Source organism: Takifugu rubripes, chromosome 10 (genome assembly GCF_901000725.2).
Source record: "Takifugu rubripes chromosome 10, fTakRub1.2, whole genome shotgun sequence".
Lineage (NCBI taxonomy): Eukaryota > Metazoa > Chordata > Actinopteri > Tetraodontiformes > Tetraodontidae > Takifugu > Takifugu rubripes.
The window spans coordinates 5,099,029-5,123,911 of NC_042294.1; the positions used below are offsets into that span (position 1 = coordinate 5,099,029).

At 41.3% G+C, this 24,883-nt stretch overlaps 3 protein-coding genes across 8 annotated transcripts; 2 read left to right on the top strand and 1 right to left on the bottom strand.

Annotated features, from left to right (window-relative positions):
• Positions 1-1,198: 1,198 nt before the first annotated feature.
• mtmr6 (myotubularin related protein 6) lies at positions 1,199-8,437 on the bottom strand. 2 transcript variants are annotated; one of them, XM_029843062.1, is made up of 15 exons: positions 8,217-8,436; positions 6,789-6,920; positions 6,052-6,214; positions 5,630-5,787; positions 4,678-4,806; positions 4,197-4,331; positions 3,960-4,092; positions 3,776-3,885; positions 3,476-3,601; positions 3,344-3,393; positions 3,072-3,165; positions 2,883-2,989; positions 2,183-2,317; positions 1,961-2,087; positions 1,199-1,847 (listed from the first exon to the last, which is right to left on the bottom strand). In XM_029843062.1, exons 1-15 carry the CDS (start codon positions 8,238-8,240, stop codon positions 1,497-1,499), a joined length of 1,974 nt encoding a protein of 657 aa, XP_029698922.1. In that variant the 5' UTR covers positions 8,241-8,436; the 3' UTR covers positions 1,199-1,496. The 2 variants fall into 2 exon arrangements, with proteins under 2 accessions (XP_029698922.1, XP_029698923.1); XM_029843063.1 differs by having other exon boundaries at positions 1,727-1,868; positions 8,217-8,437.
• Positions 8,438-8,930: 493 nt separating this feature from the next.
• On the top strand, positions 8,931-17,861 carry nup58 (nucleoporin 58). Of its 3 annotated transcripts, XM_029842828.1 has the most exons (14): positions 8,931-9,338; positions 9,686-9,840; positions 9,928-9,960; positions 10,032-10,301; positions 10,397-10,565; positions 10,742-10,807; positions 10,932-11,106; positions 11,277-11,356; positions 11,451-11,569; positions 11,660-11,742; positions 11,873-12,074; positions 15,566-15,649; positions 16,182-16,280; positions 16,527-17,861. In XM_029842828.1, the coding sequence occupies exons 1-14, from the start codon at positions 9,259-9,261 to the stop codon at positions 16,694-16,696; spliced, it is 1,785 nt and encodes a 594-aa protein (XP_029698688.1). In that variant the 5' UTR covers positions 8,931-9,258; the 3' UTR covers positions 16,697-17,861. The 3 variants fall into 3 exon arrangements, with proteins under 3 accessions (XP_029698688.1, XP_011606140.1, XP_011606141.1); XM_011607838.2 differs by lacking the exon at positions 15,566-15,649; XM_011607839.2 differs by lacking the exons at positions 15,566-15,649; positions 16,182-16,280.
• Positions 17,862-18,610: 749 nt separating this feature from the next.
• On the top strand, positions 18,611-24,442 carry ropn1l (rhophilin associated tail protein 1-like). Of its 3 annotated transcripts, none has more exons than XM_029843195.1 (6): positions 18,611-18,682; positions 19,173-19,305; positions 19,477-19,600; positions 19,738-19,899; positions 20,264-20,439; positions 24,286-24,442. In XM_029843195.1, the coding sequence occupies exons 2-6, from the start codon at positions 19,175-19,177 to the stop codon at positions 24,425-24,427; spliced, it is 735 nt and encodes a 244-aa protein (XP_029699055.1). In that variant the 5' UTR covers positions 18,611-18,682; positions 19,173-19,174; the 3' UTR covers positions 24,428-24,442. The 3 variants fall into 3 exon arrangements, with proteins under 3 accessions (XP_029699055.1, XP_029699056.1, XP_003967948.3); XM_029843196.1 differs by lacking the exon at positions 24,286-24,442 and adding an exon at positions 20,485-20,621 and having other exon boundaries at positions 18,616-18,682; positions 20,264-20,412; XM_003967899.3 differs by lacking the exon at positions 24,286-24,442 and adding an exon at positions 22,657-22,879 and having other exon boundaries at positions 18,620-18,682.
• Positions 24,443-24,883: the final 441 nt, after the last annotated feature.

The window sequence follows — 24,883 nt, forward strand, 5'->3', positions numbered from 1 at the left end:
TTTTCCACTTTCATGTTTGTCGCGCTTTTGTTAAGTGTTTGCTCGTGGAAATGGAAACGTATATGTAGGCGAATATCACCTTTCTGTGTTCAGTGGTTGAAGATTATGTTGAGTTTAGCCCTTTGCTCCTTGTCCCGCAAAGTTTTACCAACATGGCGTGCAGACAGTACTCACCTGAATCATTTAGAACCCTGGGAGAGCCGGGAGAGCAACTGGGAAAAAAAAATTCTTAATGTTTTATGCGAGGCAATGAGCACAAATAGGTCTATGCGGGAAAGACAAAGGGACATCGTGCTGAGTGCTTCAGCATTCAAGCAGCATGGTGAGGAACAAAGAGGGAAAGAAGAATGACAATGAAAGATGAATGAAGGGATTAAGGTGGGATCAAAGGTAAAACAGGATGTACACAGCAGTCTGTTTGTCTTAAAACTGCCGAAGCTTTGAAAAAGAGCTGAGACATGTTGGAAATGCAGCATGTGTGCAGGTGGCATTTTTGTTTGATTTGTTGGGTGCCATGCAAATCAACGCAGGAAAATATGTAAATCTATGTGTACAAGACAACAACCTGCAGGTTTTGTTTATTCCACTGCAATCTGATAGTGGAAGATTTAACTTCATTAGGATGTACATCTGCAACCCCCAATCCGAAAATCACAATCTGACAGCAAAGCCAAAATGATCATTATGGTTTAAAAAATATTCTGAAATTATATTCTCAAACTGGCAAACACAGCTTTGATTGGGGGGTGGGGGGGGGGGGGGGGGGGGTGTACAATGTAGGAACATCTTTGTTTAAAGTTGCAATTAAATTACTTGTCTTGTAGAAAATAAAACCTTCCTAATCTGGCTGCATCTAATCTGCCACAACCAACAAGCCATCAGCCCAGAAAACACAACCAGTAGGACTTTGGATCAATGAGTGGAAGTAAACCAGATTATCAGATCAATGTGGGAAGTAAAATAGGATTAAATGAGAGCTGCAGTTTAGAGATGAACCATTTTCAGAGTCTGACAGTTAGCAGTCCATGAAAATTAAAAAAAAAAATCTAAACTAAAATCGGATTTGATGATGTAGAATATTGTGATTTGGCAGGATTTAAGCATCAAGATGAAGTGAACTATTTCTGCTGCCAGAGAATGAGATCATCTCTTGGTTTCTAAAGCTAAATATAAAAATAAATCAACTAAAAATTCAGAATTGTTTTGGATTCATTTATTTTCTCCTTTTCATCCCTCCATTAGATTGAATTTATGCATTCATTTTAAAAAAAAACAACAAAAAAACCTTACTGAATAGGTGCAGTATATGATATAAGACTTTCCATTGAGATTTAGACTATACAGATATAAATCTTCACCCACTCTGTCCACGCAAGACTATTTTAAACTTAATCAACACAGTTTGACATTTAGGACAGCTCCAAATGAATGCACGTACACGTTCAGAGCCCTGTCTCTTGGGCATGTCTGTGCTCAGCATCCCATAATCTCTTTACTCAGCAGGTCATTCGTGCCACTCCACGCTCCAAACTGACAACAGCTGGCTCTTCTTTGGCCAACTCTCCGTTGAAAGTCCCTTCCAGATCTCCGTAGCTCTGCTTCCTACTCTCACTGCCACTGCTGCCTTCTACTGTCCGCTCCATGTCAGCGCTCTCTGTGGCTTCCTCACCCACCTCCTCCTCTTCGTCTTCCTGTCGCTGCTCTTCTTTCTGGTTGACCCGAGCCCCCAGAATAAGGGTGTTGGGCCGTGGTGGGAGAGTGCTGGAACTGAAATGCTGATTTCTAGTTGGAGGTGGTAGAGGGGGGTCAGAGTTGACGACAGTGGTCACCCCGAGCTGCTCGAGTCGCTAGAGACAGAAGAATCAAATCTGTTTGCATGTCAAGTTTCTTAGCTTCCTTGTTATATGTACAGAGAAACAATTTAATGCAGGATTTAAATGCTCTATTAATGTAAACTCACATTCTCGAGAGCGTGCAGTGCGCTCTCTGCCTTTAGACTCTTCTCTTTCAGAGTCAGGATGGTGTTGACTATGGATTGACGTGGGTGCATGGACCGATCAAACTGATGGTACATGTTTCTCCAGAACCTTCAAAAGGACAAGGACACACAGGCATTAGGTTTGCTTTGGAAAAGGTATTTTTACAAGTTTAGGGATAAAGAGGTAAAGAGCACCATACTGACTTGAAATGGTAAGGCAGAGTGGAGGGCACCAGCACAGGGTGGTTTTTACAGTATGAAGGGCTGTAAAATGGATTTAAGTAGTTCTGCTTTTCGCTCATGAGGAACGCCCACAGTGAGTGAGTCCGTTCTCTCAGCCTGGAACACAAAAGAGATAGACTTGATTGCAACAGATGTTCTTCAGAAAAAAATAAACATTTTAATTAAGAAGGAAAAAGTCATTCATGTTTCCATCTATATGAGCAAAAAAGCTCATGCACGAAGAAAACTTCATTAGCTATTTTCTCAGATCCCAAAAATCAATGTTCACTATAGCCATTAAAACATTTGTCGTCTGTGGACTCACTCATAACCTTAAACACGTTGGAGTGTTTTGTAAATGTATATTATATTGCAAATATTTGTGAACTATTACCGGTATATGACATATGTTAAATGTCAATGTGTGTGCTCACGTTATCTAGACAGTAATCAGGATGTAGTGTCTGAACTCTCCTTAGGTTCATGGCTTATTTAAGAGTTTAACTTTTAAATACTGTAAAATATATGGTGTTTAAGTGTTCTTTGAAGTGCCATTCTTGTAGCAAAAGTGCGAAGGTTAAGGGTAAAATAAATTAGCACAGACATATGATTTTAATTCAATAACTGCATTACGGAAACAACAGGTGAAAATGCGACTGCATGACTTTGTGTTTTAACTCACTGCAGCTCCTCTCTCTGCCTCTGGTTGTTGCCAAGAAAGTTTCCGTACTGGCAGGAGTGCACGTGCTCGTGAATTTGCAGCAGGAACCACTCGCTGAATTCAAATGCCTAAAGGAGAGCTTGTTCTGTGATAATGTGCTATAAACATCTGAATTCAGGGAAGAATGAAAGGTGAGACGGAGCCGCGTACCTGAGGGAACTGTTCTGTCAGCTGCCACACACATTCAAGAAACTGAGTAAAAATAGGAGACACCTCTTTTGGATCCCCGTCCAACTGGTCACACCTACAGTTAGTCAAAAGACACTCAGTTGACGGTACAAAAAGGACTTGACCAATTTGACAGCTTTGTCCTCATTCATCATCTCATAATAACCCCTTGTCAAGTTGCTAATTTCCCTGGTGGACACCCCCTAAAGGGATCAATAAAGTACTCTTGAATCTTGAAGTATTCAAAGCCTCACCTGTCTGCAAATTTGTGACCAAAAGAGATCCAGTCTTTCTCAATCAGTACCTAAAAGCAATTAAAGGGAAGGAAAGTCTTCATCATGTTTTACCATTTACCACATAAAAGGTTGTTTTGGTTGCAGTATTACCATGAAGCCCTTGATGGTGCGGTAGTAGGGGTCCATGAGCAGAGCCCCCAGAGAGCAGACCTGAGCTGTCCTGTCCCACCCATCTGAACAATGGACCAACACGCTGGCTCCTTCCCCTGTCACAGCCTGGTGTCACCATGGAAGGAATTATACGGAGTTTGGAGCAAAAAACTAAATCCAGATTTATATGTACAGTCTTATATAGAAACTCAATGGTGCCTCTGACATCTGGAAAATGTACTCTAATCAATTTATAAAAATGTTGATTGAACTCTCAAATATCAAAGCAAAAGAAATTACCTTAGAGAGGAACACGGCTGCATCTACAACGGCTTTGATGTGGCGCAGCCAGCCACTACTCTCTAACCCAACCAGGTAGTCACTCATAGAAAGCGAGCGAGTCCCGATCACTGAGACATAAATTACATGATTACTTCATTTATTATTTACCGATTTAAGCGCAGTATAACAAAACATTTGGAACCTTCAAGTAGCTTCTGAAGGCTGGCCCTCATTACGTGGATGTTTTCGATGCCGACAAACTGGAAGCGAATGTTTGAGTAGTTGTCTTCGTTCTCGTAGCCTTTACCTGCCGCTCGGTTGGCTAGCGCATTCAGCTGCAGTACACAAACACAATAACACGTTCTGATTTCATTCTTCTGACTTTCTGCATTCGTTCATTCTTCTGATATGCTGGACCCAGCTAATTTTGGGCAGCTACCTTTGGCCTGGTGTCCATCACATAGACAAAGCGGCTGTTGTGATTGGCCTTACTGATGGCCTGCAGCATACTCTCGTCCTCTAAACACCTGGCACTGAACCCAGAGAGGGGCTGGCTGCATCGACACACCGCTGCCTGTTGCAAGAAAAGATCGTTTTTACAAGGTATGAAAAGCATTGGCATTTCCCATTTATAAATGTATTACATCGTAATAAATCTAGTAGAAGGTTATGGAATAAAATTTAGAAAAACTAGTGAGAGAACAGATGATCCCATAGCATGAGTTTAAAGTTCTTACAGCAGCATTAATTACTTATTTGTATTTAAATCTGAAATGGGTTGATTTCTGTATAATTTGACCAAATGTTAATGTCGCTTCTATTATAATATACAAAAAGCGCATCCAAGTAATCAAATGCACTTTCCAATATCTTGTACTTGAGGGAACTAATACTGTCCAATGTGGAGGACACTGAGGTACCTTCTTCTCCTGGTAGAAGTATGTGAGTACAGGAAAACGCCCTTTGCTTCTGAACTTGGAACTGCCCACAATGATGGGTTTACTGGCCGTGATGGGGACATACAGATCTCGTGGATATGTTTCACAGACCTGCAGAAGCAAAATCAGAGCAAAACACCCTTTGAATATCATTTTCAAATAACAACAAAAAAGTTATTTCCAAGTTAGAACCATCCTACCCCTTCTGGACAATACATCATTTTTATACAAGATCCTTTCCTCTCACAGTTAAGATGTCAAGCTATTGTATTGAGTCACATGTACAATGAAGACATGTGACACAATACAATCAAGTGAAACAGGAAAGGACAATGTTAAATGCACCTACAGTGATCCCTCGCTATATCGCGTTTCATCTTTCACGGCTTCGCTGCTTCACGGATTTTTTTTGCGAGTCGTTCATTGCAGTTCTCAAATATAATCGAAGGTGGCATATCCGTTTATATAAATCTTCTTGCTCAGAAAAAGATAGAGCGCCAACAACTACCCATAACAATGTTCTTCTCTCGGAGAAAGACTCCTGCGCCTTCAGTAGAAACAGACGCTACAGCGGAGCGGAGTCAGGACGAAGAGGCACAGCTGGGACTGTGAAATACGCGAGTGACAATGTTTCCAACCTTGTATTACTATATTAAAATTATTGTTTTAAACAAATTTTGGGCTTTAAAACAGGTTTTGATTTTTGGTTTCATTCTATAGTTCAGTATTGCATTGTAAAATCATTAAAAAAAATAAAGCTGACTACTTCACGGATTTCACTTTTCGCATGTTATTTTTGGAACGCAACTCCCGCGATAAACGAGGGATCACTGTATTTCCATGGAGAGGTTAATCCAGCCCTAGCTGTACAAATAGAGGATGTGTCCACTTCCAGGAATCATAGCCCATGACACAAGACCAAATAACCGTCCACCTTATAATCTCTGTTGACGTCAGTGAGTTGCCATTGGTCACATGGGACACCCATCCTCTCGTACTCTGCCACGAGGTCGATGAGCTGCCACCCTTCCTCCCTCTGTTGGTCATTCTGTTTGGGGTTGTAGGAGAATGCATACAGCTCCTCATAGGCCACTGTGTAAAGGAGGAAGGAACCATAAGAAAGTGAAAAGGTTATACCAAAAACAAAGAATGATTATGGTTTTGTTTACCGTGGTTGACATGCAACATGTCTTCTATATTACACAATATGTTAAAAGCACATGCTAAAATGGAAAAACAACCAGGCAGACATTTTCTATTGCTATTTTTCCTGTTTTTCTACTGCTCTTTCATGAAAGGCCCACCCCCTTTAAAGAAGAGTTAAAAACTTTGACAGGCCCGCAGAGTGAAACCCACCAGGTCGCAGCAGACGCAGCAGTGAGCTGTAAACATCATGGCAGTCTCTTTCTCTCTGTACCACGAAATGAACCACCCTGAAGTTGCGACACTGAATGAACAGAGGGCAGCCTGTTGTTGTCAGCGACAGCTTCTCCACTGATGCTATATGGTGATGCAAAATCTGCACGGAAAAAACACAAGAGGAAAACAACTGATGAGCAATGCGTTTATCAGGCGCCTCATCCAGATTCTTGTATTCTATATTGGCATCTGATGGTCAGAGAATCGGAGAAGGTCAGAGAAAGTTCAAAATGCACAGTCATCAACATTTGAATAACCTATGAAACAGCTCATTAAATATTTGCTGATGCCTTTACTTTTTATACAGTCAGTGACTACACTTCCGATTAAACTCAGGCACCAACCTCTCCAAATGTTTGAGTTTCAGACCCACCTCCACCACTTCATTCAAAAGACATACTCCAAGTTCATATATTTAAATAAGATTTAGCAAGATAAGCTTCAACAACATGAGGTTTGTCTACTTCCTCGTGTCATTTGCAATCATGCAGAAATCTCTGTGGCAAGAACTCTATCGCTGTTTTGCGCAAGACATGAAAAGACAGCAACAGCCACGTTATGCAAAACAGCCATTTCCACTGTGACATACACAGAAGCTATTTTATGCAGCGTGTTTAAGCCTAGCGTAAATTTGTATCAGATAAAACTATCCAACATAGAGTTGGAGTACTCACCCAGATCTCTTGTGCACCAGCCAGGGTGTTATTGGAGCTGCTCTCCACAAAGATAAGATGTGTAGCTGTGAGGTACAGAGTGCCGTGTGTGGATTTGTTGCTAAAACGGTCCAGAAGTCGCACCTGTTCCACCTGCAAGTGAGCACAGTCACAAAAATCTTCAGTGTTTCCTCCACTGGGTGTAAAGTTGTCTGAGAACATTCAGGAAAAAATAGACCAGCATTGGAACACATCAAATGCACAACTGAATCAAGCTGGCACATGATCTAATCCACTCCATCTGGCCAGTTTTCAGATACCTTTTCCAGTATGGCAAGGGGCACTGATGATTTCTTGACATGGGATTTGCAAAAATATCCCTATGTTCTCCTCTAGACATAAATTCTTGGCTAGATATAGAATAATTCAAGTCAAACATACATTCATATAGGACAAGCATAGAGTTCAATAGTTGTTAATTAGTAACATGACTTTAATAGTAGTTCATTATCCAGGAAAGGTTATTTGTTTACAGATAGTTCATCATTTTCAACATTTTCCCATTTAAATGTCCACATCTGTGACACCTGCTGACTCAGACATCCTTTCTCTGGTTTCTCTCTTCCTGTTGTTCCCCACAATGATAAGAGCTTGTCTCTCAGCAACCAACCAACTCCATTTTAGCTACGTATGCAAGTCAAAGAAATCTATTGCAAACTGACTGTTTATATTAATAGTTCATTGAAGCATTTTGTTGAGGCTCCCTTCGTGACCCAGGGCAGTACTTTTTGAGGATTAGTTTTAATGCAGGATGACAACACATTTCTGCTGTTTCATTCAAGCAAACAATTCACATGGTTTAAACCAATAGGACCACACCCACATAATCCCAAAGATTTATTCCTCAAAATATGCACACCCCTCAAGGAGAGCTAAACTAACAAAATGGCAAAAGTTTCTAATAGAGTGTGACGACTGAGTAACCTGGCAAATGCATTCTTGCTGCTACGATTGGTTGAGACAAATATTGAAGAGCTGTGCAAAGACAGACAGTCTGTAAACATCAAGATCTAACTGCATCTTCATGGATCCGTCTGAACTGCCTCATTATGGCGATCACCCACACCGAACGCATACCCTAAATGCTCATTGGGGCATTAAACCAACATGAAATGAGAGGGCTGATGTGATCAGTATAATAGACAAAAACTCCAACAACAAAACGGATTTTCCGTCCGCTGCACGGAAGAACGCAGCTCACTAGCGCTCGTCACGTCTAACACCAGCTGCTAGCACCACCTGCTATTTTAGACTGCTAGGACCACACTTTAGCATTAAACACTGATAACTGCATAACAGTACCGCACTCAAACATTACCAAAAGGTAGGCCGATCTACGCACTATAGTAAATCCATTCACAATTAGCTTGAAATGTTAGCTAACACTACCTTAGGCGTTCGAATATGTTCCATTTTTCCTAGTCCAATCAGCTGTTTATGTCCGCAAAGTTTCAAATGACACCTTTCGGTGAAAATAGTATCATTGATAATTTGTTGTCTTAAACAGCTACACAAAAAGGCTTTTCTTTCTCTAAGATAAAAGATATGGGTTCATTATCAATTATTTTACTTCTTCCGCATAAAGTTCACGGTAGTGGCGGATACAGCTATGTATAGCTATGTAGGTTGGATTTTCAAAGTAAAACTACAACGTAATTCAAGTACGTTATAGGTCCAACCTGGACCTACAATTATAATAAATACTAAACCATGTGATTTATATCTGCTTATTATCTTTCATCGGACGCAGAATAGAATATAAGAGAAATGTATTGTGTTATGTTTAAAGTTTTTTTCTTTCGTTTCATTGAAAGTTCATGATTTTTATGTTTTGTATTACTGTTTTTTTTTACCTCCCCATGGTGTCAACTACAATCTAACAGTTGCTATGGCTGAATTGGCTTATTTGCATTGTTGTTTCTTAATGAGATTCTCCCTGTAAATATACAGTAGACCGAATGATTCCATTTTGGTATTTTATTTTAAAATCTTAACCGGGAAAATTTGTACGTGTGGTTCAGCGAAACTTTTTCTTAACTTCCGCAACATAGGGCGCGTCACGGGATACAAACAGTGTTTGTAACCATGGGAAATGTAGTTTCAGAAATTACCCACAATGCACCGTGCACTCGGGAAGCGCTCAGGCGGGCAAAAGAAATAGGAACGCACGCTTATGTTAGCTGTGATGTACAAAGCCGTTAAATATTGTTACGATATAGTGTAAACGGTCAAAACCTGTCCTGCGTTTCTACAAAACACTTGTGCGTTTTATGTGAAAAGCAGTGTTTCTCCAAGAAAGTGTGGGATTTGGCCTTCACGTGTACATCTCCGATGATTGCTAACTAGCCTGTTAGCTGTGGTGCCGATCGTTTGCATGCGTAGATGAAGTCCAAATAGACTGTAGATGATCTCCCGTGCCGCTTGAGATAAAATGTCTGGCTTTAACTTTGGATCAGGGATACTTGGTTCCAGCACCACTGGTGGGGGATTGTCCTTTGGAACCGCAGCCAGGTAATTGCTCTATTTCGCTACGGGAAGCATGGTACTCGGCAGGTTCGCTACTGCCACCCTGTTGAGCACCATCAGTTTCAATAAAATTGATGTGACTGTGAAAATTGATGTTTTTCTCAACTTAAATTCAGTTGCCCCTTTAAACTTGAGCATATTTTGCTTTTGCCGTATCCGTTTTAATGCAGCCTAATGTTTAAACTTGGAAGTCCCTGCTTTAAAAACGGAAAACAAGCTGTGCTGCTGTTGTGGATTTAAAGTGCTGGTAGAAAATAGAGTTGCTGTCTATCCTGCTTATTTTGTACCTAAAGTCTTTATGTGACCTTCATGACTGTTGTGATCGGACACAGTGCACCAGCGACCAGCTCCGGTGGCTTCTCCTTTGGGTCTGCCCTGGGTGCCCCTGCTGCTCCTGCTACCAGCACGACCACAGCTCTTGCCCTGGGAGGTGGTCTGTTTGCTCAAAAGCCCACTGGTGGATTCTCCTTCAACACGCCTGCCTCAAGTAATGGTTTTTTAACAAATAGATACTGTACTCACAAACTACTTTGCCTTTTGAATTTTTTTATTCTATCATTCTGTTCCCATCCAGGTGCTGCTGCACCCACGGCAGGCCTCACCTTAGGTATGTATTTCCTAGAGAGCTTTTCAACTTTAACTCGGTTAAAACAAGTTATAACCCTGTTTCTCTTGTAGGTACCCCGGCTTCTTCAGCTGCTTCCACTGGCTTTAACTTTGCTTTCAACAAACCCACTGCCTCAGCAACTCCCTTTTCCCTTACCACGGTTGCTACCCCCTCCTCATCGGCCCCCGCTGGGGCAGGACTTACATTTGGCTCTGTCCTGACTGCCACAGCTCCACAACAACCCGCAGCCTCAGGCTTCACACTTGGTGGTCTTGGTGGTGCAACCACCACCACAGTTAATTCACTGGGCGGAGGTCTCTTTTCTTCCACCATATCTACAGGTACCATAAAAACATCATGTTCCATAACCCATCAGTTTTTGTAATGTTCATGATGCTTTGTGGTGCATTAACCCGCATTTTACTTGTGTTTAAAGGTTTAGGACAGACCACTCTTGGAGCAGGGGGTGGTTTAAATTTTGGCACTCTCTTAGCTACCTCCACTGCACCAACAACAGCCCCTGCCCCCAGTATTGGACTGGGGGGAGTCGACTTTAGCACTTCCTCGGAAAACAAAAACGACACATCATCTGGAACCAGTGCACTGTAAGCCCTAATGACCCGCACCACTTGTGATTTCTCATTAAACGACAGCAATTACAAATGTGTCTTGTAATTAATGAACATCTAATACAGCACTTTACTCTTTTCCATCATATATATAAAGTAATCTACCCTATTATTAATGACTGTTCATTTTGTCTTCTCTGTCTCTTGCTTAGCGACATTAAGGCCTTAAAAGATGAGAACCTGCCCCCAGTCATTTGTCAAGATGTTGAAAATTTCCAGTAAGTGTTGAATGTGCGCGTCTCGTCACTTGAAATGCCGCTAATTGTTTCCGAATAATAAATGGCTTTGGTAAAAATTAAGTCCAACTCTTTAAGAATATTCTTTATTTCTTATTTTTTTAAGGAAATTTGTGAAAGACCAGAAACAGGTTCAGGAGGACATCAGCCGGATGTCATCAAAGGCCATTTCCAGAGTCCAGGATGACATCAAGAACCTGAAACAGCTTCTTTCTGTCAGTGCCAGCGGCCTGCAACGCCAAGGACTGGCCATCGACAAGCTAAAGCTGGAGACGGCACAAGTAAAAACATTTCTATTCATGATAACTTGTAACAGGATGCTTCAAATTCACCATACAAGATGTTTGGTTGCAAGATTCTGTCATAACCAACATGTCTGGGCAGCCTTGCATAAATACATAGACATCTTAACCGGCAAGGTTTGTGTTCTTGTCATTTTATTCACTCTTAGGAATTGAAAAACGCTGACATTGCGCTGCGGACACAAAAGACGCCCCCTGGTCTCCAGCATGAAAACACTGCTCCATCTGAGTACGTCATCTTACGCGTAGTTGCCATATTCTAGTAAATTACCAAAAGCTATTACGAATATGAATAATAATAACAACAATGTTTGCGTGTTTAGTTATTTCCGGAGTCTGGTAGAGCAGTTTGAAGTGCAGCTGCAACAGTACCGGCAGCAGATTGAGGAGCTGGAGAACCACCTGACAACTCAGAGCAGTGGCAACCACATCACTCCTCAAGGTAAAAGGACCTTTCCTTTGTCAGGAAATATGAGCTAATATCATCTTTGATGCTGTTAATGTTGTTTTTGCCATCTTCTAATGTTGCCAGACTTGACGCTGGCCATGCAGAAGCTCTACCAGACATTTGTAGCTCAGGCCGCTCAGCTCCAGTCTGTCCATGAGAATGTCAAGGTGGGTTCACTGCCGCTGACTTTGTCATTAAAAGGAACCCAAATGACAAAAATAAGTTATGCATTTCAGGAAAACTGCGCCCAGTATGTGTGTTAATGTTGACGGTCTCCCGTTTTTCTGCTGGTATCAGATCCTGAAGCACCAGTACCTCTCTTACCGTCGGGCTTTCCTCGAAGATTCCACGGATGTCTTTGAGTCGAAACGTGCATCTAACAGAAAGTGGCAGGGCACGCCCAAAGTTACAACGGGGCCCGCGCCGTTCTCCAGCGTTCCCAATGCTGCAGCCGTTGCCATGGCAGCCACTCTGACCCAGCAACAGCAGCCAACTCCAGGTCTGACTGCCTACAAGTTTTAGAAAGTTCTGCCTCTTTAACCCCTTACAATAAAGGAGGGAGAGAAAGGGTAATTGCATCTTTTAGAGTTTGGGTTTGTGTCTGTTTGGGGTTTTTTAACGTGGGCGTTTGGGGATGAGGGTTTAATAGAAAACAGGGAGTGTGTGTGTGTGTGTGTGTGTCTTAAAGTATAGAAGGACATTTTATTTTCTGCAGTGACAAAAGGTACAGAAAGACGAGATGGGAGGTTTTGACCGCCTTACTATCCAGTTCCTCATCTGTGAGATAGAGCAATGATGCATCTTTCAAGATCTGTTTTAAATTTGGCAAAAATTGTAATTGAACCTCCTAAACCTCAAAATTGGAGTTGGCACCCAACCAAAAACTAAACCAACTTGGCAAATCAAATAAAAGAGAGGGCGATTTGGCTTGTTAGTTCCCTAAATTAGTAGTTTAGCGTCGTAAAAAGATTAAACTTGTATCTTAAAAATTGTTTGTGTCAGTCAGGGCTTCTATATCTCATGTGATCGTGATCCAACAGTCCAACCTAAGTTGAATGATGAAGCCTGTTGTCTTTACTCATGAACAGAACAAAATATCTATAACTAGCATGTTTTGCTTTTTTCTTCAATTCCAGAAATGGAGGGTTAGTCATAGTAATAATATAGAATATAAATAATATAAAGTTGTAAGCAATATTAAAGTCTGCATGGTTTCACACTTCACATGGCAACTTACTAATTATTTTTCTTCTTTTTGCTTTACTGAACCCTACAACCTTCTGCTCAGACTGTTAGCTGTCGCACAACAGACAGTGAATGTTACTTTACGTGTAATAACCTAACAGGACCTACAGTTAAGCTCTTGAACTATTCTTTCACACCGTTTTAGTACGTGTGAAGTAGGAACCAGAAGATTTTAGGAAATCACTGCTTGGCTGTGTTTTGCAGGAAAATAGCTTTGTTGCCACGGTATCGTGGGTCAAAAGCACACACTTGATACTTGCTAAAGCTTTCATTAGAGCTGCTTTCTCTTTCTAATATTATATTTATCCAAACCAATGACTTACCATTTATTTATTCTAGTTCTTTTGAGTTGTGTGATGTATTTTTTTTATTTTCCTATACTAATGAGTGATAAAATTCCACAACTCTTGCCAAATGGCAGTTGACCTTTAATTGAGTCACTTCCCAGACTAGGCCTAATCACAGGGGGATGTATTGAATTGTGTCAGTATTTATTTATTTATTGCAGTATTTTGAAGTGTGTGGTGTGGTGGAAGGGTGCTGGCATCACAGCACACGACGACGCTAATCAGACAAGCTTTTGTCCAACACTGGGGATGACGGGAGATTCTGAATGCCAAGGTGCCAAAAGACTCAGGACTTAAACTAGAATTATTTAATTTCCTGAATTATAAATTTTTAACTTAAATTCTTTTCCCCTTTTTTTGCACTTAGCTGGTTTTAAAGTTGAGGCTAGGCTGGTTAAAAACAGGTCCCGTCTGCATCCTTTCAGGGTTGAGGGTTAAAAGACAAGCTTGCATGAGGACCTGCTAATGTTGCTCCAGGTTAGCATCCTGCTGAAGGGCTGGGTGATTTTCCCATCAAGCTCCTTTAAGTTAAATGTCAATTTAGGTCAAGTTCACTAGTTTTTAAATTTCAGGTAATTAATCCAAGGTGGCTGTACTTTATAAATCAGCAAAACAATTTGCGACATGAAGAGAAACTTTTGCTGCTAAGTCCGTTTTGTGCCAAAGGAAAACTGAATGATCAATTATAATCCACCCTTCACAATGAGACGACGTCAGCTGACGTGAGATTCAGATCAGGGCTGTCATTGTTCACGTTTGAAGAGAAGAATGTAGTCTGTCCTCTGGTGTCCCAGTCGTCACCAGTTCACTCTCAGTAGTGCTGCTGCTCCTTTTAATGGTGCTAGAGAAATTCAGCCTCGGCAGCTGTCCCTCCAAATAACCCCAGCAAAGAAAAAGGCTGCTTCACCCTTCGGTTTCCTGTGAAGCACATTTCATTCTGGTTTATTTTAAAAGCATTTAAATCATTTTTACTTTGGTAATTCAGCTTACACTTGATTGTCTTCCACACCCCTTTAAATGTATCGGGTACGATGGTTATCTTAGACAGCGCCGGCCTGCTTGGACCTCAGTGTTGATGATAAGTGCCAGTTTTTGCCGCTGTTATTTGTGTAGGTTAGCAATCTTCCCGCTTTCTGCCAGTATACCCATGCGAACGCTGGCTGCTGTATTTTCTTAAACCTCATTAAAAGAGCAGGAATCGCGTTAACCTCCTTTCCTCAACAAGTGAAGGAAACAAAATGTGACTTTTTGTATTGTTGGCAATCTGCTTATCACCACACTTTGCCTACAGTGTTAAAACAGTAGTTTGATTTGCCTCAATTCTTTGAACAAAATAGGCCTTTATCATTTAAAACTCCCATTTTCCATGGTGGGTGGTTACAGTATACTTTCCAGAGGTTTTTCATAATGCAACACACTTTCTCACCTGACAAATTCAGTGAGTTTTTTTTCTGGGTTTTGTAGCCTCAGATCTTCTCTATAGATTTACTTCTGATAAGTTTATGTGAAAGTAAGTATTAAACGCAGGGTAATATCTAATCTCTGATAAGTGTTAACATCTTTTAATGGCCTCTGCTGGGGATGTTGATCTTAAAAATGGTGTTACTGACTCAGTTTGTATGGAATGTCCCAAATATTGACCACTTTTGAATTGTAACGTGTCACCTCATTCCGATTTAGTCAGACTAGTTTACATTGATTGGCAGCTATAGATGCCAACCCTCACTTCTTATCTAAATCTCTCCTACTTCTATCTATAGAGGAATGTGTTTAACCCTATAGCCAATGCTTGTTGATCCAGTATCTATAATATGGTGTGCCTTTTTAAGCTGTCTTCAATAACTGTGTGATGTGATCAGTGTGTCTGTTTGCTAGTTCATTCACTCTCAGAAAACTTGTCAACTACAGTAGCACCTAGCAATTAACAATCAGTTCTGTTCTTAAACTGTTTTGTGTTTTATGTAAGTGGAATTGCATATGAAAGTGACAATAAATCCGGTTTTTAAACAAAGAAACGTTTGTCCTTGTTTCTTTCTGAACTGTGAACAGTACAGACTGATTGGAAGCCTTGCTAAAATTTTCAATGGGTAAAGGAGGAAAGACAAGTTTCTGAGTGAAAGAACTAGCAGCAGTTTTCAGTCTTAATTAGAAGTCACACTTTATTTTTTTTATTTTTTTTTACCACTATAGTTGCACAAGGTTTGTTCTTTCTGGCTCGAAGCTGCTGTCAGACAGTTGGTGACAGTAGTTAACAAATGGACATTATAGCAGAACAACCTTTACATCCTTAATGGGAATAAAAGTCCCGCTTCATTCAAAGTCATGGTAGAAACTCCCAAAAATGACATGGGTAATTTGTGATTCAGAAGAGTAAAGCATATCTGTGTGTGTGTTGTAGGCTCCCAGGGGCCCCTGGGGGCTGGGTTTGGAAGCCCTTTTGCCTCAGCAGTTGGCACTTGCCTGGGTTCTTCTGCCCTTGGAGGTATCACCTCTGCCTTTTAATAAGAACTCTCTTGATATTTAGCCCTTATTGCCCTTACATCATGTTCAACCTCTTACATTTGCCCTTTACAGTTGTTTCAGTAGTTAAACATCAGTGTGGGGAAGCGTGTGTGGAAGTGGTGAAGTCTTGATTTGTCATTTGTAAGTGCGTTCACATCACACGGCACTTCTTTAACTCCACACAAGGACAGTTCAAGGAAATATTGCTGGTTTAAATATAAAAATTAAAGATTGGTCTCGCAAACAAAGCAGGCAAAGTGGTCTGAACGCACTCGGCTGGTGTAATTGGTGCGGCAGAGTTTTTAGGCTTTCCCTCCCTGTGGCCTGAGCTGTGTTGCTCTGTTAGCATCAGAAGCTAAGCTCTGTGGTGCTGGCCCTCAGTTAGCTCCTCAGGCTCCGTACCTGCTTGTTTCCACCTGCCTGCACTCCTCAGGCTCTTTCGGATGTGTTCCTAGCGTAGCCTCAGCTCGGCCCGACCCGCACTGACTTCACTGTATCACTCTCTCCTACAGGTTTTGGTGGAGGGCCAGGATTTGGTGGGGTGGGCTCTGGGGGGTCTTCTTTTGCCTTCTCTTCCACCAGTAAGCCTACGGGAGGCAGTCTGAGTGCAGGTACAGTCTGCGTCGGCTTGTGTTTGTACTCATCTTTGGTATTGTTGAAGCAGTTGGAAGACGCTCCTGTAGACATGTTGATAGTCTCTCAACTCGGATGTAGATATCCATTAGCTTTCTGGTTCCCCTCTGATGTGAGATGTTTTTTCTTTATTAGCACGTCTGCTGACAGGTCTCAGCACAAATGCTGTAGACGTTCTTCTGTTCTCTGTTTTTGGTCACTCTGTCTTTCTCTTGCTTTACCAGGTTTCGGCAGCAGCAGCAGCTCCGGCTTCAACTTCAGTAACCCTGGCATCAACCCCTCAGCCGGCCTGACCTTCGGTGTTTCTAACCAGCCCGTTGCTGGCTTCAGCACAGGAGGGACTCTGCTTCAGCTCAAGAAACCCCCCGCTGGTAATAAAAGAGGCAAGAGATAGATGGCAGACAGGACAGGACCAGGCTGTGACCAAACTGGAGACCTTGGAAGGAAAAGCAGTACTATAGTGATCTTATTTCACTAGAGAATTAAGAACAACTTTGAGTAACTTGATTTATTTTCACCCTTCTGCAACTTGTTTTATAAAAACCTGTAAATTGAGATTCAAGAACATTCCCAGAACCTTTTAGTTACTCATTGTCTTGATTTGACTCCACACTTGGACCAGTGGGATCCATAAAAACATTCAGAATCACTAGACTGGATCATATGTGGAACATTTTAAACATGTACCCTCTCCAAATGCCGTCTGTAGGGCAATAAGGATTTTAGGCCTCTGATGGACAGACCTGGGTCATCTTGAGTCTACATTTTGGAAAAGATCTTTGGTCTGAAGATGAAATGTGTTTTTGCACAGGACTAGGCTGCAGTTGGACTGTAATTATTAACATTCTGTTACACAAACAACCTGAAAGACTCAAGAACAGCCCTTTGACCCAGGTCCCATCTGAGTGCAACACACAGGGAAGCAAAGATGTCAGCTGGTGAAGAACAGAGCGGGGGTGAGGGGGGGTTATACCATCCTAGATAGTTTCATAGGCACAGGCAGAGTGTCCCAGGTGGGATTTTGAGGAATCACATTTTTATTTTTGTATGAAATGAGAACATTCAGGTTGGGGGAAAAGGGTATATCACTTTGGAATAGTCCACTATGTAGTTGACATTGCCTGTACTGTTTTTCTTGGAATCCCATTATTTTCATTTTTTAGTCATTGGTTTATTGGTTCATATTGTATGTTCCTTTGAAATAAAACAAACAAAAACTAGTTTGCACTGTTTGTAATGCATGGCTCCCATTAGTTGAATCTGAAAGGGATTTCACAGCAGATGGCCTGTTTGACTCTGTATACGTGCTTGGATTCATTTGCACTTAAGTGTGTATACGTGAGTGTGCATGTATGCCGACTGCAGAACTATGACATCTTTCCTTCCTGTCTTTTTTTTTCTGATTTCATTTGAGGGACAGAAATTCTGCATTTTAAATTGTCACTGTCAGATTTGTTACCAAATGCTGGTAATTGTTGTTCCATTATTTTCAGAGTCTGTATAAACTTGTATTTTCAAAAACACCTGTTTAATATTAAAAAAAAAAATCTCTAAAATGATTATTTGCTTTAGAGCGTATCGTTTTAGATGAGAGCAAACTTGACATGGAGACACATGCATTATGTAGCAAGTATTGCCTAAATATTTATCTTGCCTACAGTACAGACCAAAAGTTTGGACACACCTTCCCATTCAATGTGTTCTCTACAACTATTTACATTGTAGAGTCTCACTGAAGGCATCAAGCCTACAAATGAGCATACAGTATGTGGAATTATGTAATGTAATTATGTGAAATAACTGCAAACATGTCTTCAAGTATCCACCCTTTGCTTTTTTTGCAATCTCTTGTTCTCAATGAGCTTTGAGGCTGAAGTCAGGATTACTTAGTGGAATGTCTTGCCTTATTAATGGCGTTGGGACCATCAGTAGTGCTGTGCAGAAATCAGGTTGTTGCACAGCCGACAGGCCTATTGGACAACTGTTCAGATTCATATGATGGCAAGACTAATCAGCCAAGAGAGACAAGCGGCCATCATTACTTTAAGAAAGGAAGGTCAGTCAGTCCAAGAAAACACTGAATTTGAAGGTGTGTCCAAACCTTTGGCCTGTACTGTATTTTCCCATTTTAAGTGATTCTAACACTTTAGATTAGAACATCTTTTATGGATTTTATAATCCTTTCCCAAATCCAAACTGGCACGCAAGCATCACTTACAACCAGAAGAGGGCGATATTGCGCTTTAGTTGTATTTCATCCAACGAGGAAGACCCAAGCAATTACGTCATCTCGGATATACGACACGTTGCTATGCGACCCTGAATGCACATCCATAAAGCTTCTGACGAGTTAGCGAGTTAGCGTTGGTGCCACTATAAGGTAACATCAATTTTCAATGCTGTTGACGGTTCATAATGACCACAAATGAACTTCTAGTTTCTAATTGTACTAGTGCCATTTCAACAGAGGCAGATACAATCCGCTTTCATTACGTCAGGTCTTTACCAATAAAGATGATAACAATTAACTATTAATATAGATTCTCCAGGTTCTCAGTGGTCAACACAATGAGAAAAGGAAAATGTGTATTGTAAAAAGTAATACCCCAAAGATGACAAAACCCACAAGACAGTCCAGTGCATTTATTGCTTTCTAGGAGTGATCACTGATGTGTGTGTGTGTGTGTGTGGGGGGGGGGGGGGGGGGGGGGGGGGGGGGGGCGTTTGACACTTGATCTTGAAAGATCAAAGGAGCTCTGATTTAATGCAATACAATATTACCCCAACCTGGGTCCTCTTTTATTTGATCAAACCTTTATTTTTTATGTACCAAACATCAGCTAACTGAATTAAATCATTCCACCTTGCAGCCATGCCTCTCCCGGACACCATCTACTGTGGCCAGCAAATTCACATCCCGCCGCAACTTCCAGATATTCTTAAAAGCTTCACCAAAGCTGCCATCCGCACTCAGCCCACAGATGTGCTTCAATGGGCGGAGGCGTAAGTTTCCTTATCAGAAACCCTATTAAATGACCTTTTCAGCTGTGCATTTAAACTGTAATTGGATCCTGATTTAAGCTGCAGCATTTTCTAAGAAAATACTATTTACAACTGAAATTATAATTTTGGTATAATTTTGGTACTTTTCTCACTTTTCTTTTCCTCATGCAGATATTTTACTGCCCTTTCTAAAGGCGAGTTTCTGCCCGTCAAAGAAAGACTGGAGATGAATATTGCCAGCCAGACGACGGACACTGGGCTGACTCCAGGTTTACTCAAAGTTTTGCATAAACAGGTATTTTTCTCATCATCACAGATGTACATAGATCTGGCAACATATAGGTTTATGCCTCACATTGTATCTTTAATGTCATCTCGTCATCCATTTCCCCTCTCTTGTCCGTAATACCTGCCCGGCTGGCCCCATTCTAGCTGTCCCAGCGGCAAAAGTGCAGCAGGAAAGAGCTGCAGAACAAATGGAAGGGCGTGTGTTTGCCCCCAGAGCAGCTGGAGACGCTGCTGTCCTTGGGCAGCTTCGGCTCAGTTGTTGACTGGATGTCTTTTTTCGCCCTGGGATGCAGTACTCTGGGAGGGGTGAGACACCATTTAAATTATTTCTTTTGCTACTTCTCCGAGTGATGCACAAAAGATCTAGAGATCCCTAGGCAAAACACGTTTTGTTCAGGTCAAAGTCTTCATGGTGAGTGAGATCTTCTATTGAATGATTGAAGAATACTCCCTTTTCACTCCCTTAGTCATCACAATGTTTAGAAGACCTTGTTTAATTTAAGTTGTAGATATATGGCTGAGGCAAATGCTCATTTCTTTAGTACAACGCACTAAAAACTACTTATTCAGCACATTTTCCTGCTGCATCTAAGCTGTTGACCAGTCTAACCACACGAGGGCAGTCGTGTTTCGCAATAACTGTTTCTTCCGAAATATCTCTGTATGTCAGAGCCTCATGACTTCTCTGAAGTTTGCCTGCGAGATCCTGACAGAGGATGAAGAGGGTGGCGCGGCAAGGATCCCTTTCACTACTTTTGTCACGCTTTATACCTACCTGGCTCACCTGGATGGGGACATCCCACAGGAACACATGGACAGGTTCCTCGAAAGCCTGCAGGAAAGAGTGTAGGTGTCAAATAAATCACAAATAAGTAAATTTATTTTTTACAGGAAACAGGTGGTGAAATTGGAAAATGTTTGTATCCTTTCTTGACTCAAAGGACCAAAACAGATTTCTAATTTTAACAAGGTACTGCAGATTTCTGTTCCAGTAATTCAAAAAAATAATAATAATAAAGTCTGCCAGGAATCATCGTTGGGTTGTTGTGCTCTTCTCCCCGAATGAGCTTAAGTTCATTTAGTTCAATACTCTGCACACATTACGGCTGCTTGTTCAATATACTGTCCAGACTTGGGACTTTTATAACATCCAACTGATATTTAAAGATTCAACTGGATCTGTAAGTATCCACAAACACAATTTTAGGACAGGTGTGTCCAAGCTGAGCTATTGCTTTTATTAGTGGACTTCAGGTAAGAACAAACAAATTTATTTGATTGGTTCCAAAAATTTGTCTCATTTCAAATCAAAAGGTCTTCATGAACTGTGGATATTAGATCCATAAAAACAGTTAGGATAAAGGGTTAGCATTACCGTAATGGGGTTAGGATAAGAGGTTAAGCTTAACCCTCTGAAGGCTTTTGAAACAAATAAATACAGCTCTGCATTTAGGGTTAGACGTTGGGGTAAATGTATGAGGTTCAGAGTGTTAGGGTTAGGGACAGGGTTAGAGTTTAGTGATAGAGGTAAGGGGTTGGATTTAGAATAAGTGGTAAGGGTTAGGGTAAACCCCTTAAATGACTGCTGAAATAATAAAACTACAGCTTTACATTAAGGGTTATGTTTAACGGTTAGGGGTTACGGTAAATGTTCGAGGTTAGGGCAAATGTTCAGGGTTAGGATAGGGATTGGAGATGGATTAGGGTTTAGGGTTAGAATTAGGCTAAGGGGTTAGAGGTTAATGTACGGGTAACGCCAGGTTCACACTGGACATGGAAGCCCCACGCAGCACCACGCATTGAAAAGTGTGCTCGATCTGGAGCCCTCTCATTCACACCAGATGCTTAAACCATTAATGCTAACCCTAATCCCCAAACCCTAACTTTAGGCCTAACATTCACCCTAACTCCTATCCCTTATATTCTAACTCCAAACCCTAGCTCATAACCCTAACCTCAAATCATACATAAAACACATACACACAGACACACACACATACACGTATACAGACACACACACTGAGTCTTGGGAATACAGCTGTGGTGTTTTTCACGGTAGCTAAATCCCTGATTACTGCAGGAACTCCTTCATTTTAGTTATGCTGCTATAGGCTGAGGCTGCCAGGGTCCAGAAACATGATCACCTGAAAGACCTCTGTCACCCTGCTGGGTCATGGCTGCCTCTCCTCTCCTCTCCTCTCCTCTCCTCTCCTCTCCTCTCCTCTCCTCTCCTCTCCTCTCCTCTCCTCTCCTCTCCTCTCCTCTCCTCTCCTCTCCTCTCCTCTCCTCTCCTCTCCTCTCCTCTCCTCTCTCTCCACCCAGCCGGCCATCAGCAGGAGGGTCCCCCTACATGATCCTGGTCCTGCTCAAGGTTTCTTCCTGTTAAAGGGGAGTTTTTCCTTGCCACTGTCGCTTGTTTGGGGTCAGGCCCTGGGAGTTTTACAAAGTCACAATTTTCCAGCAAATTCCTGCAAGATGGACGAGTTAGTACAGAAAAAAATATCGTAGAGCCATTTTCTCATTATTAATTCGAAACCTTGACAAGGATTTTTTTAAAAGAATCAATACAGTGACATCTGCATATGTCAGTCTTTAGGATCCTCCAAATCACTAGCATTTTGAATCTGATGCAGCACAGACTTTGTTGCGCTGCGCTTTTTTCTATATCTGCAACCTTTGCAGATTCCCCAGAAAGTGTCAATTGTAGCCCACAAGTGCAGAGGAGACGGGAGGAAGGAGCGAGGACACAAAGGGCCCATTTTAGCCGACCTCTGAAGCTCTTGTGTAACGGATTTCCTTCAAGAAAACACAATCCATGCTGAAGTTTTTGGAACATGAATATTTAAACATTCAGCTTTACTTTCCACAATTCATCTGGACTCAGTGTAACAAGTTGATTAAACAATTGGATGTTTTAATTATTGCATAATAATTGCAATATAACTCTTCAGCTCGTGGGAACGTTTGCTATTGAATGGGTTATTTCATAGTTTTGAGGCTTTAGTTAGGTAGCTGTATATTTCTGTGAAAATGGAGTTCTACAAGCATCCGTATGTGTTTCAGGGATCTCCAAGATGGAATGATCAAACCTCTGGACTTTATCAACTCACCTCATCCAGATTAATCCAGCACTGCCAGATGTCTGAAGACGGACTATCAAGAAACAATTTCAAACCATTGCTGTGTGTTAGAGGAGTGTTATTTTAACATTGTGCTGATGTGTTTGTGCAGGACAGCCAGTCCCTCTAAAAAGAAAGAAATGAAGTTTTCCTTGCTTTACTGCTCATATTGATTCATTTCATTTCTGCAATTCATGTTAATTGAAATGTTTTAACACTGCATGAATGCACCTTTTGTCATGGGTCTGCCCAATTCCTCCCAAACATAAGCACTCGACAGATATTAAATTAATTAATGAATATTGCTCCATAATTGAAAATTGTAGCTTTTGATGAATCTGCAGCTTTTCAATTAGCAGCAGTAACTTCAAAGCCTACAAACAGCCTCTTGTCTGTTTCAGACTCATTACCTGACTTAGCAATTATAATCAAGATATTAGTGGTCGATACACTGAACGCTAGCTGTAAATGTGGAAAACTGCATTTTCAGACAAATCCACCTAAATGTAGGAACTCTAGTAAACAAATATGGTAAAACTGGACATAAGCTTTACCATAAAAGGCGCAGTAAAACCTAAAGAGTTGACTTGTTGTCAGAATTGAACTCAGAGGTGATCTTTGTGTAGCATTCCAGCTTCAGGTAGGCAACAGAAAGCACCATGGTGTGGTGGCCTGTTTGGGATTTTTGTGGTTTTACAAGGAATGAGTGGATGTAAGACGGCAGTGTTGGTTCAAAAACCAACAGGATGTGGGAGGGACCGTTCACCGGCGTACAGTCACATGCAACAGCATTGAACAGCAACTAATGACATGTAGAGAGAGAAGAGAGATCAAGAAATCAATTACTAAGCTGGCTGTGTGGCTTCTCCGAGGGTTTTCAGTCCTTCCAGCCATTGCAACAGACTGTGACACTGTTTCTTTTGCTTTACAGCAACAGTCACCCCCTGGAACATTTTTCAGGTTTTTAGCCGTTACAACGCAACAATATACTTTATAAGTTTGACTCCTGTAACATTGTCTTCGGTGAAACAAATACTGTAAATATGCAATGTTATATTCAGTTCTGAGACCTAAACCCATCTCAGGATTAACCTGGAGCCCTTTTCCATAGTTATTACTGTATTTGATCATTTCCATTAGTAAACCCATTTAACTGGATTTCATTATTTAGCTGTACCTTTAAAACACCAGTATACTGCAGTCTGATATTAGCTCATTTACATTTTATGGGCTGTATATCACAGCTTTTTATGAGAGTTTTGTGGTTCTGGGACTCTGTAGTGGGGAGAAGGAGCACCCACGTTTAATTACATTTTAATAAAAACAATATAGGGTTGGCTAGCTGTTATTGAGCTGAGGTACAACGATAGATTCACTTCTAATATTTACAACATCTCCTTTCTTCTCCTCTCCCCCCCCCTTTTCTCCTCTCCTGTACTCTCCTCTCTTCCCACATCCTCTCTTCCTCTCCTCCCTCTTCCTCTCCTCCTCCCCCTCCTCCTCTCCTGTCCTCTCTTCCCCCCTTTTCTCCTCTCCTCCCCACCCCCTTCCTCTCCTCTCCTCTCCTCCCCAGCCACCATAGAGCTGCAGAGGCCACAGGAGAACAGGGAGCTCACATGGGAGTAGCTGGAGGTCTAACATTAATGGCTGCTCACACTGGGACTGTTATGCACCTGTATTTTTCCACAGCAGGTGATGCCAACTGGCTGCTGTAATTAATTACTGGGAGAAAAATGTGCTTTGTAACTCTGAAAATGATTGCTGGATGATGTATTGTCAGAATCTCTCAGTTATTTTCATCATCAACACCAGAACACGAGTGTTGCTTTTCACTTCAGATATTATTTTAAGTGTCATGGCCCCTTTATCACTCATGGTGATTGTGGATGATTTATTTAGGAACATAACATTAGGCCAGTTAGTTCCATTAATTAAGCAGATAAAGGCTTGTGCCTTGTAATCCATGTGCCTCATTCCCTTAAATTGATTTAATTTATTAGACTTTAGATCCGCAGTCAATCCCATCAATTTATTAGACAGTCTTTGCATTTTTGACTAATCCAAACTAAATATTTGGTTTGTTATTCAGGTCTTGAAGCAATAACTAAATATTCTGTCAAAAAACATGACTGCATGAGGGGTGCTCTGTTGGCTGTGAAAACAGAAGAGAG